Here is an 18,099-nt window from a genome sequence, read left to right as displayed (position 1 = left end):
TTGTGTGTTTTGTGTGGTAGCTTCAGTGCCCTATTTATAGCCTTGAGAGCTGCAAGATTTTCTTTTTTGGGAGGGTAAATGGTTTTTATTTTTTCGTTTAGGATAAGCCTTGTGTGCAGCTGTTGGGATTTCAACCGTACGATTGACACAATATTCACCCTACAATTTCTTCACTTCTTCACGTGGTTCATTTTTTTAGCTAAAATAATAAATAACGTGTAACGGTTGAGACTTGAGACTAATATCTTATGCTACTATGAGGAATCCGAATTAACATCAGGCAAGGTGTCACAGGTTTTATTTTAAAGAAAGGAAATGTTAATGAGTGTTCAATACATTTGATTTATAATATTTGATTTTTTAAAAGAATATATCGAGGTATTCGTTAACAAAATTTAAAAGATAGCACTAAAATTTAGATAGTTCAATCTCATCTAACAATTGTCAAAGTGGTAACTGCGTGAATGTTTGAAATCTTTGGCGATTGAAAATTTGAATTCAACTATGAGATGTTTGTCTAAACATAAACACTACATTTGATTGAAATTGTTAAAAGACTCAAATATCTTATGTTAGAAATATTGAGTTTGATATGTGGTGCATTTTTTTTACACTATATGTGGTGCATTATAGTTGTTTGGTTTGGGAGAGAATGGAATAGAAGAAAGATAGGAATACAATAAACATGTCAAACTTTACGCATGTATCGAAGAATATGTTTTCACATTAATTAATGATGTATGCAAGTCGTGTGTTTTAACTTATTAAATGCCGTGGCAACATATTATTGAATGTATTTTTTTAGGGAATATTATTGAATGTATGTGTAAAATTTTGTTAATTGACGATGTAAATATATTAAACTCATAAAATATATATATTACTTCCTCTGTCTCACAATGGGTATCATTTTTCCTTTTTTTTTCTTCTCTGAAATTATTTGTCCCTTTTATAATATCAATACAATATTTATTATCTTTTTCCACTAACATACTCTTTTTTTTTTTGTTGCAATCATCTATAACTACTCCACTACCTATAATTAATAAAGATATTTTAGTAAATGATACATATTTTATTATTAAAATCAACACTACTAATCATTTCCTTAACAACCATAAAAACTCAAATGAGACAATAAATGATCTATATAAAAATGATCTATATAAAAATCGGGTTGGTCCATAGCATATGGTTGTTGAGGCAAAATCCCTAATTAATTTTAAAGATAATAAACAAATATGATTTAAGAATTAATGGACTTTGATTAATTCCTTGGTATTTAACTTGTGCTCTTGAGTGTTTTACTAAGACAGGAACAAGGTTTAAATCATACCAAGAATCAAGACATCAAAGGACATTTGAATTCAAGATCTAACACTGACGTCAGAAAGTTAGATCAGAATGTTGCTCGAAGATCAGAATGTTCAGACAAAGATCATAAGGTTGTTCTTACACAAGCCAATAATCTCAAGAACATTGATCAAGGTCATGCAAGGCACATGTAACATAGAGACATGTCCAAGAAAGTACACTTGCACGGATCAATCAAGCATTAAAGGCATATACAAGGATTATGTCAAAAAGGATACTCAATGTTCATTTAAGACTATGAACATTGATGTACTAGGAATATTCCACAAGGGAATATCATCCTAGATGTTAATAACACTGCTCTTCATTGTGTTTCACTATTAGGATTTGATTACATCAAATGGTAGTCTTACAAATCATCCTAAGTGAAACAAATGGAACATTCTGATGGTCAGAATGTTCAGCTCAGCACATGCTTACCTCATGAACAGTACAGTAGGTGAAAAGCAAAAAGGAAAAGCAAAGCAAATTTGTCTTGCTCAATAAGAGACAGACACGCATGGGAGTTGGTACAGTACAAGGACCACACAATCTCTCAAAGCATGTGTATGAAGATGCAGAATCCCACTATATCCTCCTGCACCAAGTTCCAAGGCAGATCTGGAAAATGAACTTTCTGAAGTATGAAGACAAGTCCATACTTTGGTTATTGCCCAGAAATTCACATGAAAAGCATATGACACGCCCAGAACTTCATATGTTCATTCATACATGATGAACCCAGATGAAGAACATGATGAACCCAGATGAAGATCATCATGAACGCAACAACATTTTGATGTTCATCAGAGATCAGAATGTTTGCCCAGAATTTCAAGTAAAAGCTTGTGGGACCTAGGACACATGTCATAACACCATTGGACACCCTACAACGGCTATATGAGCACAAGGACTCTATAAATACAGTTCAAAGGCTCAGCATTACTTGCACCATTGCAAAGCATACAAGAAAACAACTTTGATTTTGTTTGAAGCTCTTGCAATCTGAAATTGATCAATCTCTAAGGCTTTCATTACTTAGAGCAAATCAATACTCTTTGTTATCTCTAAGATAACTTCTTCCTCTTCTTCCTCCTTTGTTTGATTCACAAACATTCAACATCCACACAAATTGTAACATAGTCTCATCTAGTTTTAGGGGTACTAAAGTGTTAGTTTGAGCAAAGGTTGTAAAAGTTTAAGTGGTTAACTTAGCAAGAAGGTGCAAGCCTGCTGAGGCTTAGAGAATACAAAATTGTAATTGTTCAGGTGAACAAGGATTGTAAGGTGCAGGACTTGAGAGGTTATCTCAAACATCATAGTGGAAACTCTCACAAGATTGTGAGGAGTGGACTACCCCACATTGGGTGAACCACTATAACTCTCTGTGTGTTCTTTCTCTCTTCCTTATACTCTTTTACTACAGTATACACAACTCAAGGAACAAACTTGTTAAATGAAAAATGACAGTAAAATAACAGCTCACCAACCAATGATATCCTCAAAGTTCATCTCCCTACTAGCCATATGATGAGCTATAGTTTGACTTGCTTGCATCCACCATTCACAACTCCACGCAACAATATGATAAGGGTTCACACTCAATCAACATGCATGTCTACATATTACCATACGCTTGAAAAGTTTCTAAACGTCAATCAAAATCAATGTCATTACACACTTTGCGGTCTTTAAGGGTTATAACGGGACTTAGGTAAAGGTGGCATAATATTTGGATAAGTAGGCTACACAAAATTTGAGTTAGGCACTCCTACGAAAATTAAAACATAAATTCAATCCCTCATTCACCTTTTGAAACAACAATGGTAGAGGTACTAAAGAATATTTGTAACTATTGGGACAATCGAGTTTGAAATTACTCGGATTTTTCAATGTTTGTCCCCTTTGCTTTTCATTCTTTTTTTTTATACATCATTTTTTTTTATTTGTGTGTATTTTTCATGATAATGTTCTTTGTTCTCTAGTACCCCCACCCCAAACTTAGTTGGTTGCAAATTCCGATAAGAACCCCAAACTTATTGTTTAGCAACACTCTACATAGCCTAACTCAAATAAAACATTTTGGGTCAATTTCTAAAAGTCTCTAGGCTTAATATGTAGTTTGTCACCGAACAAAAATGATCTAATCCTACCGGCTCAAATTGGCTTTCAAAAAGGATATATATCAATTAAAATCAGGGTAGGCTTCAAAAGGCTCACAGGACTAAGCACTTTTGCCTCAGTGTGTATATGACAAAGATCAATCAACAATAAAGAAACAATGCAAGTTCTAGAAATGTAGTTGCACGGAACACTATATATAACTAAATTGAAAAAGAAAATTTGGCTATGAACCTTACAGTGTTAGATTTCTGGGAGTTGTGACTACCTATCACACATGCCGTACACTTCGCCTTTGAAATTCAAGTCACTACCTCCATATGAACTTTGATGTTATCATTGGTGAAACAAACTGTTATCAAATTGGAAAATTTCAAGAAACAAGAAAATTCATTAATAATAAACAAGCAAACAATTAAAGAGAATCAAACTGCGAACTGACACAACCGACATATGACAAAGACAAGTTATTGAAAAAATAAGAACTGATGTGGACTATGATTTTTTTTTTGTCCATCTTTTCACTTTTTTTTCCTTCATTTTTTTTTTGCTTTGCTTTTTTTTTTTTGAGTAAAATTACCTGCAAAATAAAAAACATAAAAAAAAAATAAAAGGATGGGTTGCCTCCCACCAAGCGCTTTCTTTTACGTCATTGAGCTTCGCTTCAACCACAGTTAGGGTGGCAAAAATGATAGAAAAAATATATCATCTTTCTTCTTCCTTTTGTTTGGTAGAAATTCCATGAACTTCATGAAAAGAAGCAGATGCTCCCATGCTCCCATTGTTAAACTTTTGAAATTGGAGTTCTCCCACCATAAAGAAGAATATGTATTGGTTTGCACACGAGTGATTTCTTTAACCCCCAATAGTTCAGATTTCGGAAAAATATCAACGCTCTTCACTTTTGGATTTTCTTCCAACACAACCTCGTGACACTCGGTCTCCATCTGAACCAACATCCTCTGAGACTTATGTGCTTTCTCAACAAGATCACCACACTGAACATCTAACTTATCAAATGAAACTTGATTTGACATCAAGAAATCATCTAAAATATTTTGAAGTTGAGTATTGTAATCGATGTTGATCACCTCTTTCTTCCCTTCACAATTACTACCTGGTTGATTCGCCTCATAACGACCACATCTCAAATTTAATATTGAGTCCATCTTCAAAGATAGCATATATTTTTCATACTGCAACGTAACAATCTCTTCTATGTCGTAGAGGCGTAACCTGTCTACTAACCTGTCCATCATAGCTGCAAAACTTGGATAAACTTTTTAGTAGCACTGTACAATGAGAAGAAAACTAAAAGCATAAATCTTTTTTTTCCAATATATATATATATATATATATATATATATATATATATATATACATATACATATACATACAAAAATATAAATGACAGAGATCCTAAATAAAATCAAAATTGCCAAGTTGAAATGATTTAACAGTCCCCGGCAACGGCTCTAAAAACTTGATAGACTTTTAGCAAGTGTACTAAAACTATCAAAGTAATAAAATAAGTTCGTATCCACGAGGACTGTGTTAATCTCAACTTAGCAATAAAGTTAATATCTAGGATGTGTAAATTTTATAAGTGCCCGAGGCAATAGGTTTGTGTGCATAAAAAGTAAATTAACAGAAAATAAAGATTTGTTTGGAAAATATATGGAGAGATGAGATCAGGTCTTTCAAATCCTCTGAATTCCCCTGTTCGGTACACTGTACCTATTTCTCATAAATATTTCTCTAGTTTCACGATGGTTAACTAAAATAGCCCTAATCAATCCCTTGACTTAGGACCCTCTTCTCAGATTACAGTCGCTAATTCCTTAGGTGATCTAATATTTTTTGAAGGTTTTAAGAACGTTAACCTATTATCACAAATAAACGATTATCCATTCCTAGACTAACCCTGTTTATTTGAACAATTCAATTAGGTCTAAGTTGAAAGCTATGGTCAGTAGTCATTCATTCTCACTAAATCATGTTTATATTTGATCAGGATATAAAAAGCATTAAGAACCATTGAATTGAATAAAACTAGATTGATATTAACTTAAAATAGAGTTTCACAGCAACATGGTTCAAACAGAGTTACATCAGATTCATCTCAGACCTAATCAAAGAAAATTAGCTAGACATGATTAAATACATAAACAACATAGTAAAGAAAATAAACCGATAGAGTTCCGTCGTTGCCGGCTTTGCTCCGCAATTTCTTTTCAATAGGTGCTGATGTTGTTTTCCAATTCCATGCTCATGTCCGCCGTTTTCTTTCTCCCCAAAATTATGATCCAACAAGCTCTCGGCGTGATGGCTTTCTCCTGTGCCAAAACGTGATTCTTGTCGTAACGTGATGTCAGCAGCGTGAATACTTTGTTCATGCGCGTGGTCTCCTTTTATAGCTTGTCAAACCTATTTTTCCTTCCAAATTAAAATTGTGCAGCAAGTTGCCTTCTCTTTTCTTTTTCTTGGTTCAACGTCATGAAAGAAAGCCCAATTATATTGGTTTTAATTCCTACACCCTGATGCAACATTGTGTGGTGTTTTTTCTTTTGTTTCAACTTGTTATCATTTTTTTTGGCCAATCACATTCATCATAAAACCATGTTTTTGTTTCATTCTCTTTACTAGTCATTAATTGACCAATAATAATAATATGACTCAATAAATCAAAAACGACAATTTATTTAAAATGACTCTAAATTAAGTACCAAACTAATAAGAATAGAATAAAAATTTAACTAAAAAGACTCTAAAAATAGTGAATGACTGACTGTCATCAGGTACTAAAGTGTTAGTTTGAGCAAAGGTTGTAAAAGCCTAAGTGGTTAACTTAGCAAGAAGGTGCAAGCCTGCTGAGGCTTAGAGAATACAGAATTGTAATTGTTCAGGTGAACAAGGATTATAAGGTGCATGACTTGAGAGGTTATCTCAAGCATCATAGTGGAAACTCTCACAAGATTGTGAGGAGTGGACTAGCCCACATTGGGTGAACCACTATAACTCTCTGTGTGTTCTTTCTCTCTTCCTTATACTCTTTTACTACAGTATACACAACACACACTTGCACACTTAATTTATTAAACTGTTTTTGTGTATGAACTTCAGAACGTTCTGAAGTCAGAAAGTTAACTTAACTATTCCAAGTAAACCACTTGAGAATCATCTTTAAGGTTGCAGGATAATTTTAAAGGGTCACAATTCAAACCCCCCCCCCCCCTTCCTTGTGACTATTTTATCTACTTCAATTGGCATCAGAGCCTGGTTCTAAGGGTTTGAACACTTAAACAAGTGTTAGAGAAAAGATTCAGGAAGTATGTCTAAAGTCAAGTACATAGCTGAAGGAGGATCATCAAATAGACCACCACTTTTTGATGGCTCAAACTACTACTTCTGGAAAGGCAAGATGGAACTCTTTCTCAGATCTCAAGACAATGATATGTGGCAAGTCATCACAGATGGAGACTTTGTTCCAACAACCAAAGAAGGAGCTGTCAAAGAAAAGAGTTCATGGTCAACAGATGAAAAAGCTCAGGTATTGTTAAACTCTAAAGCTAGACTCTTTCTATCATGTGCACTAACCATGGAAGAGAGTGAAAGAGTTGATGAATATAAAAATGCTAAAGAGGTATGGGATACTCTGAAAATACATCATGAGGGTACATCTCATGTCAAAGAAACTAGAATTGACATTGGTGTTAGAAAATTTGAAGTCTTTGAAATGAGTGAAAATGAAACCATTGATGAGATGTATGCTAGATTTACTACAATAGTAAATGAAATGAGATCTCTTGGAAAGGCATATTCTACTCATGATAGAATCAAAAAAATATTAAGATGTCTTCCAAGTGTGTGGAGACCTATGGTCATTGCAATCACCCAGGCCAAAGATTTAAAATCTATGAACCTGGAAGATCTCATTGGTTCACTGAGAGCTCATGAAGTTGTACTTCAAGGAGACAAACTAGTGAAGAAGGTAAAAACACTTGCCTTGAAAGCATCTCAGCAAACCCCATCAGTTGTTGATGATGATGTACAAGAACCACAAGAATTAGATGAAGTTCATGAAGAAGAAGCTGAAGATGAACTTGCACTAATCTCCATAAGAATTCAAAGAATGATGTTGAGAAGAAATCAGATCAAAAAGAAGTTTCCAAACACCAACAACAGCACCAGAACTGAAGCTGACAAAAGCCAAGTCACTTGTTTTGGATGTAACAAAACTGAACACTACAAAAGTGAATGTCCTGACATCAAGAAGGTGCAAAGGAAACCTCCCTTCAAGAAGAAGGCAATGATCACTTGTGATGACTTAGAAGAGACAGAACCCCAAGAAGATGAAGAAGCCAACATGGGATTGATGGCTCAATCAGATGATGAAGAAGAGGTAATTGTCTATAAAACCGAGTCTTTTTATAAAGATCTTGAAAGTAAAATAGATAGTCTCTTATATGACTCAAACTTTTTAACTAATAGATGTCATTCCTTAATCAAAGAACTTTCTGAGATAAAAGCAGAAAAAGAAACACTTCAAAACAAGTATGATGAATCTAGAAAGACCATACAAATTTTGCAAGACTCTCATTTTGAAATGTCAGAAAAACAAAGGGAACTAAACAGAAAACAAAAAGACATTATTTATGTACCTTCTGAAATAAAAAAGGAAAACATACTTTTGAAAAAGGAAGTTGAAACTTTGAAAAATGATCTTACAGGTTTTATAAAATCTACAGAAACATTTCAAAACATCTTAGGGTCTCAAAATGAAAGTGCTAAGAAATCTAGCTTAGGTTTTAAGGATCCACACAAAATTATTGAAAGTTTTGTACCTAAGGCTAAACCAAGAACTAAATGTTATTTTTGTGATAGGTATGGACATGATGAAACAATATGCCATGTTAAGAAAAAACTTATCAAACAAAATAAGATTAATCTTAGTTCAGAACGTTCTCATCTCAATAGATCAGAAAGTTCACAAAAGGCTGAGAAGGCTAAGAAGTCATGTTCCTGCTGTAACAAATCTGATCATACAAGACAGAATGTTACAATAAGGAAAGATCTCTTAGAAGAACTAACCCTCAAGGACCCAACATTACATGGGTACCTAAAGTTTTTATCTTGTCAAATGTAGGTCCTGCCTCAGGGTGCAAGAACAAAGTCATGGTACTTGGATAGTGGTTGTTCTAGGCACATGACAGGTGACAGGAACTGTTTTCTGACCTTTGAAAAGAAGGATGGAGGACTGGTGACATTTGGAAATAATGACAAGGGTAAGATCAGAGGTAAAGGTACTATAGGTAAGCCTAACTCTGCTAAGATAGAAAATGTTCAGTATGTAGAAGGTTTAAAACACAATCTACTTAGCATAAGTCAATTGTGTGATAGTGGATTTGAAGTGATCTTTAAACCTAACATATGTGAATCAAATATAGAAATAATGTATTGGAATGTGTGCATTTTATTTAATCTTTAACTTTTTAATGAATTCAATGCACAAAATTTTATAGAATATTTCTTCTTTTGGAGTTCTTAACATGTGCCCTAAGGGCACAAGTTAACACTACCCTTAAAATAAATATAAATGTTAAAACAAGTTTGTACTCCACCAATCTTTAAGGTATCTATGAATTTACCTTGAACTTAACAACAATTGAACTTCTCATGTTTTCCTTAAGTCTTAAGTCATTTGTCGTTCAATATTTACATTTTTAGCTATTGAAAATCTCTCTCTCTCTCTCTTATTTGTTGAACCTCAAATTTGTTGTTGTGGTATATCCTCTTGTTTACGAGTATAAACCACAATACAATGACTCCCTCTCTCTATCTCATGAATCGATTTGTTTGCCGATATACTCCCCTCACGCAGAATCTCTTTTATTTTATTCATATGCATTTGCATATTATCAGAAAAACTTACAATATGTAATAGGTCATATGTAAGTCAAATCATGGACTCATGCATCAGTATTATGCATGTAGTATACTATCAAAAGCAAGCCTACAAATCTTATAAAGAAATGACAAAGGAATACAAAGATGAGATACATTTTAAGTGATGATATATCCAACTAAATTTTTTTTGTTTGTTAATTCTCTAATTTTTTTTTGTTAAGTTTAAAAAATTTAACAGATTGTGACAAAAATAATAATTGAGAATTAGGACACGAAGACTTTGGAAGATGCACGAGGGTAGTGACTTGAGCACGTGTTTTTTTATTTTTTTTTTTATAATTATTAAAGTGGAGCATAGATCCCTCCCGTTCTTTTTGCTAACTTGTCATAACAAGCTGATAAAGACACATACGTCCTCTTATTGATGATAACTAGCAACAGACCCGTGCTAAGCACGGGGCCCGTGCTACGCATGGGCTGAGCGTTGAAGTGCAAGTTATGCGTCGAAGCACATTTGCAATGTTATATGCATTGAGAAATAAGAAACAAATTAACGATAAAGTTGACGTTAATGATAAAAACATTGAAATAATTTTTATTTAATATTATGGCATAGTAGAATAAAAATATGTCAAAATATTAAATATAGTAAAGATCTCATGTTTTTTATTATATCACTACCAACTAACTCGTGCTAAGCACGGGCCCGTGCTCCGCACGGGCTAATTCGAAGCGGGGGGTGTGCATCAAAGCATATTGCAATGTTATATGAATTGAGAAGATATGAAAAAACTAATGATAAAGTCGACGTTAATGATAAAATGGAAAATTATTTTGATTTCCCATGAGATTTTCTTAAATAACATAGACACCTCCTTCTAATTTTTGAAACACATCAATCTCCCTTCATTTAATCCATTTCAATCACTTTGTAAATATACAATTTAATCAGTCATTTTGGTTTGTTTGTATCAGCTTTCTCTTTTCACAAATAAGTTAAATGAAGTGTTTTTCTCGCAATGGAGAAACAATAACAACATTTGTTTTTACCACCAAATAGATTCTAACATTGACAATTACAGAAGAGATCAAAAGAAAATATAGAAATGAGAAATATTTTGGTGGATGGACATTGTGGTTGATCAATGAAAAGGAAATAATCTTCGATATATCCGTTTTATTACATTAGAGTTTAAAAATTAAACCACCTTGACCCAGGAACAATTAGTTCGGGAAAATTACCTACATGAAAAATGGAAAGAAAAATGGTCGAAAATTAAATGAGTTTCATACTTATATGAAGAAGTTAATTGCTCAAAATAAATGGAATTAACAAAGTTTAAACCATGTTATATTATAAGAAAGTGCTTGTCAATTTGATAAAAAAAGGGAGATTAGTATTTAGTTAAAAAAAATATAGCGGGTGTTTGTGTTATTTAAGAAGATCTTAAGGGAGGTTAGTGTAATTATATGTAAAAATATTTAAAATAGTAAAGATTTCATTATTGATAAAGATGTCGTTATGAGTCCTGAGGTTCCCTTTTCATATTTTTTTTGTGTTTCGCACCTGTATATGGGTTTGCTAGGTTGCGCCCGTGATTAGTGAATTTTTGTTAGGATAGATTTGGGTCTATCCACTTGGTCTGATTTATTATGTTGTATCCCCGTTTTGGGTTGTACCTGAGTCAACTTTAATGCCCTCAGACTCTTTATCTATTTCTTTTTATTTAATATAATTGTTCTTTTGACTAAGTATTTTTAGAAAATAAGCAATCTTGAAAATGTCTAATTTATTGAAAAATAGATATATGTCTTGTACTAAATATTTTGTAACTTTCTTGAAGTTATGTTTTTTTTTGTTTTTTAAGAATGAAGTTTTGTTATTTTGTGATTATCAATCAGAAATTATTGAACGTTTTTTTTTATTTTCTTAATGAAAATATTTTTTCAATGTTTTGTTAGTATCGAAGTTAACTGTCTCAACCATATTTTGTTATTTTATTGATAAGTGAGATATATTTATTAATGTTTTTTTTATTAAAATTTATATTTATGAATTTTTTTTTTAGTCTAAATATGTAAACAATTGTCATTTTTTCATTGGATTACCTACAAAAGAAAAACTCATAGGAACGTAGTTCTATTGCATCCTAAAAACTATAAAATCATAGGAAGTTAGTTATGTTGCATCGAATAGACTCACTGTCAGATAAAAGCACATGAACATCATAAAAAAAATTCGTACAATCAAAAAACTTATTTTTAATAAATGTAAATTGAATATATGTTTCGCGTTGAATAAAATAAAAATATATTTTTGATATTGAATAAAAAGTTATATATATTTTGATATTCAATCATTTAGAGATTATTTTTGAAAAAGTGAAATCAATTTTGTGTTTGTTTATCATAATAACAATCACTTCTTTGAAAAAATAATTGTTTGGATACAACTATATAAAATGGATTTTGTGTTACAAAATTATCTTCTTGTTTAAAGTTTTTTTTTTTAGATTTATAGCAAACCTCGTAGGGCTTATTTGTCACGAATTAAAATAAAAATAATATTGACATTCAATAATTTAGTGATTTTTTTAAATTTTAATAAAAATATCATAATCTATTTGTGTTTGTTTATGGTAATATAAAATCATTTTAAAAAAATAATATACTGTAGTTTGTTTAAATACATCAATATAAGTCCTCGTGAACTTAGCTCGTATGGACATAACATATGCAAGGTCTGGGGTTCAAACCCCGGTCACCATCAAAAAAAAAAATACATCAATATAAAAGAAACTTTTTGTTGCAAAATCACATCAATCTTTTGAAATTTATGTTCTCTCTCAGCTAAATAGGTTCTTTTGTTACAAAAGACACAAAAAGATAAATATAAGTTGAGGTGTCAAAATTTTAAGATGTTGCAAAATTGTGTTTTTCCTGATCATTAACTTTCATAATTAGAGACAGATAATAGATTGTATTTGTTTTTTTTTAACTCTTTAGATATTTAAAAGTTGAATTATAAGAAAATTTGTTTTGATTGAGATTAAGATTAAGTTTGTTTTTTGATTAAGTTAGTGTGTTTTATTGAGTGAATTTGTTTTAATTTGTTTTTAAAAGAGAAAAAATAGGGGAAAGTTGAAACAAAAGACACAAAAGGATATAATTTTGATGACGTGTTATAAGATTAAAAAGGGGTAAGATTGTATTTTTGGTAGACATTAAGTATCATGATTAGAGAATAGAAAATAGAAGATTGTAATTTTTTAAACTCTTTAGTTATTTAAAAGTTGAATTAGAGAAAAATTTGTTTTGATTGGGATTAAGATTAAGTTTGTTTTTTTCTTTAAAAAAGATTTAGTTAGTGTGTTTTATTGAGTGAGTTTGTTTTAATTTGTTTTTTAGAGAGAAAAAATAGGGAAAAGGTGAAGAAAAAGACACAAAAGGATATAATTTTGATGACGTGTCAAAAAATTAAGAAGGAGTAAGATTGTATTTTTGATAGACATTAAGTTTTATAATTAGAGAATAGATAGATAGATAGATAATTATTAAAGTGGAGCATAGATCCCTCCCGTTCTTTTTGCTAACTTGTCATAACAAGCTGATAAAGACACATACGTCCTCTTATTGATGATAATAATTATTAAAGTGGAGCATATATCCCTCCCTTTCTTTTTGCTAACTTGTCATAACAAGCTGATAAAGACACATGTCCTCTTATTGATAAAATATACTAAAATTAATCACAGGAATATTTATTATTTATTTAAACAAGTGTTTTTTAGGTTATCGTTAAAGAATCTATCAAAAAAAAATTTATCTTAAAAATACAAATTAAATGTATGTAAAAGTTATAATTACACAGTTTTTCAAAAAAAAATAAAATAATAATTACACAGTTTTTAATATAAAAATAAGTAATTTTGAATACTTATACAATGCCCTAAGATTGTTGTTAACATTTTCCATTTATTAATTACTTCTTCTATCCAAACTTATTTGTCATTCTAACAAAATTTGTGCCTCAAATTAGTTATATTTAATTTTACGATTACAATGAATCATTAATATTTATTTTCTTATTATGTTTTTGTGGATAATTTAACAGAATAAAAAAAATCAAAAAATATATATATTTAATGACTAAATTGATTAACCAAAAAGATATATCTAATTAAAAAACATTTTAACTAAATTAAAAATAAAATTATTGTCCAAAACAACCGTCCGATTCAAGAGAACAACGTTAGCATAAGACACAAGTGAGAGGCTTTGTTGTCTGTTTTCTTCCGTGTGAACGTTCAACATGCGAGTTCTAATTTTTTTTATTAATGCTATCATCACCTAAATGAAGATAATGTGAACAAAAGAAAGTGAGGTATCCGTATTTTTTGAAGCATTGAGGTATTCCTATTAAGTAATTAAGTTTAAGTGGTTAATGAGTTTTATTAAAGGATCAATTGTTCATGAGAATATGAGTTCGATTATTTAGTGGAATAACTATTAATCTGACTTTACTTATCTTTCGACTGAACTTGAGATTACTAAGTCTCTTTCTGTTAGGAACTGAAGTTTTAATATCAAAATGATAGATACTTCCTTCGTTTCTTTTTGGAGTTTTTTTTTCCTATGATATCATCTTTTTAATCCACATATAAATTCTTTTTTTTTTTTTATACATTGTCTCTTTATATATTTTTTTAAGAAATTAAATTAGCCCACACAAATTGGTTGTCTCTTTATATTAAATTCGATCTCATCATAGAACGATTATTATAGAGAACCAAGTTTAGTATCATGAAAGTTTAAATTTGTGCATAACAGAAAATAAACTTTGTTTATTGACCAGACAAATTGTTTTAAAAAAATATATTTGTAGTCTTATTAAAAACAAGCAAATAAAAGTAATTGAAAAAAGTATAATTGATCAACTGTACACTTAAATTTTCAAAACAAGAGTTAAATAAAATTAAAAAAAATACTCAAACGAAGCTTTAAAAAAACATAATTAAATTGGAATAGAAACCCGTTACTACAAGAAAACTGCCATATACCAACGGAGTTTTATAATGACGGACAAAAAAACTGTAGGTACAAAAACATATTTACCTACAGAATTATATGTGGCCGTAGGTATAGACATTTTTAAAAAAATCAAAAATAAATCCCTAAAAAGCAATAAAGCTCGGTGAATTAATGAGGAAAAAAATAGCTCCCAATGAAAATTAAACCGCGAAAAACCCCACCTTTTCCAAATTTTCCCTCAAAAACCAAATCTCACATGTTCCTCTGAATTATAAAGATGGAATCTCAAATCATACCTTCCTCACTCGTTCCTCACTAACAAAAAGATAAATCATGGTTACCAGTTCATCGTTCACTATCTCACTTGGAACATAAATCTCACAAGTTACCAGTTCGTTCTAGTTTGAAACACAAATCAAAACTCAAATCGCAAAGATTCACAATTCAAATCATTCCTAAATCGTTTTCGGTTCCAAACAGCAATACCCCTTCTTCTTCACTTAGCAATTTATGTGTTCTTCTTCCAAACAAATCTCTCTCAAATTATTGGCTTGTCTTGTTCCTCTCTCTTCCATAATTTCTCCTTCAAATTATTGGAGGTTAATTTCAATAATGGGTTTTTAAAAATATTGATTTTGATAACAAATTAGGCATGAAAGAGATGCAAAAATCTGAAGAAATTGAAGCTTGCTAGTGAATTGGTTGTTCTTACTCTTCTTTTGTTCAAAGCTTAATGCTATTATATGCAAGATCAAGTATGGTGTTTCTGGCCTTCTTCTTGCTCTTGTGAAATTTGGCCATGTGATAACATGCAAAATACACCATTTAAATAGCTTTATTTACACTTGTTTTAGAACAGTTTATTGTGTTTTGCATGGTTGTTGGTCGGTGTTTTGTTTGCGTTTCAGGTACTTGAGTGTTAGAGGCAAAAATGGAAGAAAAAGGCTAAAATTGTCAAATCCCAGGAGTGACAGGCGTCATCCTCTTCTGAAGACGGCCTTCAACACTAATGGACAAACGATCAAGAGAGGCGTTGAAAAAGGCAATGACGCCTGTCATGGTCCATGACTGGCAGACCGTCATGAGCCATGACGTCCGTCATGAACTCGGTCTCTGTTTTTCCAGAATTTTCTCAACAGCATGTCGCACGATCCCAATCACTTCCACCCAAATTCTGCACGATTTTGGGGCACCTTCAGTGTCTGAATTGACATATAAATAGCATAGAAACACTTAGGAAAAGGATCTAAGCTACCTTGTACACAAATATTGATCAAACAATTACTTTTATGAAATTTTAAGTTCTTTATTTCTATTCTGCTCTCCTATTTTTATTGCCTCTATTCTACTTTAATTCATTCGATTGGTGATGTTGTTTCACCGTTTTTCTATAGCATTAAAAGTTTCTATCGGTTGCAGGTTTAATTCTCTTTACTGCTTCTTAATATGATTTATTAAAAGCGTGATTAAAATTTTATTTCACCATGTCAGAGTAGTTTTCTTTGAGTTCGGAATGTGAGGACCGTTATACCAATGATACTATAATAGATTGTATGTTAAATAATTGAAACAAAAAGTATATTTGGTCCGAATATTCTGCTTAATTTATTGATTAAAATTTTACTGCGAAAGTAAAAACACCGTGAAAGTGAGAAAGGTATCTGACTTTAGAAGATTCGGGAATTAATTTTTAAACACAACGAAAGCACTTTTTAAATTAATTTAGAAAATACAAATTTCTAAAAAGAGTTTTTAAAATTGTAATCGTGCACACGAAAGATAGCGGTTATAAGTTTAAAATCCAATAACGGACGCGCGAAAGACTACGGTACCTTTAAATTGGGTTGTGGTTATGGTGCATAAGGAGATCCTTATGCACCGTGCATAATTGCTTTCTACACCCAACATAATTGCTTTCTACACCCCAAGTGAAAAGAATTATTTGGGGTCAAGCCCACTATAAAATCTATTTATTTGTGGGCCTAATAAAGCCTCATATTATAATTTTAAAACCGCTTTCTACACCCAACTTATTAGGATCACTTTTTTAAAACCGCTTATTCAAAACAGCTTATTTATGCAAAACAGCTAATTTGTTCAAAACAGCTTATTCAAAACAGCTTATTTATACAAAACAGCTTATTCCGATTTCATTTTAAAAAACAACTTATTCAAAACAACTTATTTATGCAAAACAACTTATTCAAAACAGCTTATTTATGCAAAACAGCTTATTCGAAAAAACTTATTTATACAAAATAGCTTATTTGTGCAAAACAACTTATTCAAAACAACTTATTTATACAAAACAGCTTATTTGTGCAAAACAGCTTATTCAAAACAGCTTATTTATACAAAACAACTTATTCCGATTTCATTTTAAAAAACAACTTATTCAAAACAACTTATTTATGCAAAACAGCTTATTCGAAACAACATATTTATACAAAATAGCTTATTTGTGCAAAACAGCTTATTCAAAACAACTTATTTATACAAAACAGCTTATTTGTGCAAAACAGCTTATTCAAAACAGCTTATTTATACAAAACAGCTTATTCCGATTTCATTTTAAAAAACAACTTATTCAAAACAACTTATTTATGCAAAACAACATATTTATGCAAAACAACTTATTCAAAACAGCTTATTTATGCAAAACAGCTTATTCGAAACAACTTATCTATACAAAATAGCTTATTTGTGCACAACAGCTTATTCAAAACAACTTATTTATACAAAACAGCTTATTTGTGCAAAACAACTTATTCAAAACAGCTTATTTATACAAAACAACTTATTCCGATTTCATTTCAAAAAACAACTTATTCAAAACAACTTATTTATGCAAAACAACATATTTATGCAAAACAACTTATTCAAAACAGCTTATTTATGCAAAACAGCTTATTCGAAACGACATATTTATACAAAACAGCTTATTTGTGCAAAACAGCTTATTTATACAAAACAGCTTATTTGTGCAAAACAACTTATTCAAAACAGCTTATTTATACAAAACAGCTTATTCCGATTTCATTTTAAAAAACAACTTATTCAAAACAACTTATTTATGCAAAACAACATATTTATGCAAAACAACTTATTCAAAACAGCTTATTTATGCAAAACAGCTTATTCGAAACAACTTATCTATACAAATTAGCTTATTTGTGCACAACATCTTATTCAAAACAACTTATTTATACAAAACAGCTTATTTGTGCAAAACAGCTTATTCAAAACAGCTTATTTATACAAAACAACTTATTCCGATTTCATTTTAAAAAACAACTTATTCAAAACAACTTATTTATGCAAAACAACATATTTATGCAAAACAACTTATTCAAAACAGCTTATATTTGCAAAACATCTTATTCGAAACAACATATTTATACAAAATAGCTTATTTGTGCAAAACAGCTTATTCAAAACAACTTATTTATACAAAATAGCTTATTTGTGCAAAACAACTTATTCAAAACAGCTTATTTATACAAAACAGCTTATTCCGATTTCATTTTAAAAAACAACTTATTCAAAACAACTTATTTATGCAAAACAACATATTTATGCAAAACAACTTATTCAAAACAGCTTATTTATGCAAAACAGCTTATTCGAAACAACTTATCTATACTAAATAGCTTATTTGTGCACAACAGCTTATTCAAAACAACTTAT

At 30.7% G+C, this 18,099-nt stretch overlaps 1 protein-coding gene across 1 annotated transcript; it reads left to right on the top strand.

Annotated features, from left to right (window-relative positions):
• The first annotated feature begins 6,805 nt into the window (after nt 1-6,805).
• On the top strand, nt 6,806-15,480 carry LOC146956680 (uncharacterized). The gene is made up of 3 exons (XM_085749607.1): nt 6,806-7,876; nt 8,621-8,820; nt 15,321-15,480. Exons 1-3 carry the CDS (start codon nt 6,806-6,808, stop codon nt 15,478-15,480), a joined length of 1,431 nt encoding a protein of 476 aa, XP_085605733.1.
• The last annotated feature ends 2,619 nt before the right edge of the window (nt 15,481-18,099 follow it).

This window comes from Medicago sativa, chromosome 1 (assembly GCF_051527215.1).
Source record: "Medicago sativa cultivar Bolivia chromosome 1, Bolivia_mono, whole genome shotgun sequence".
Classification (NCBI taxonomy): domain Eukaryota; kingdom Viridiplantae; phylum Streptophyta; class Magnoliopsida; order Fabales; family Fabaceae; genus Medicago; species Medicago sativa.
The sequence above is the reverse complement of the archived record's forward strand: the minus strand, read 5'-3'. Positions and strand labels throughout refer to the sequence as shown.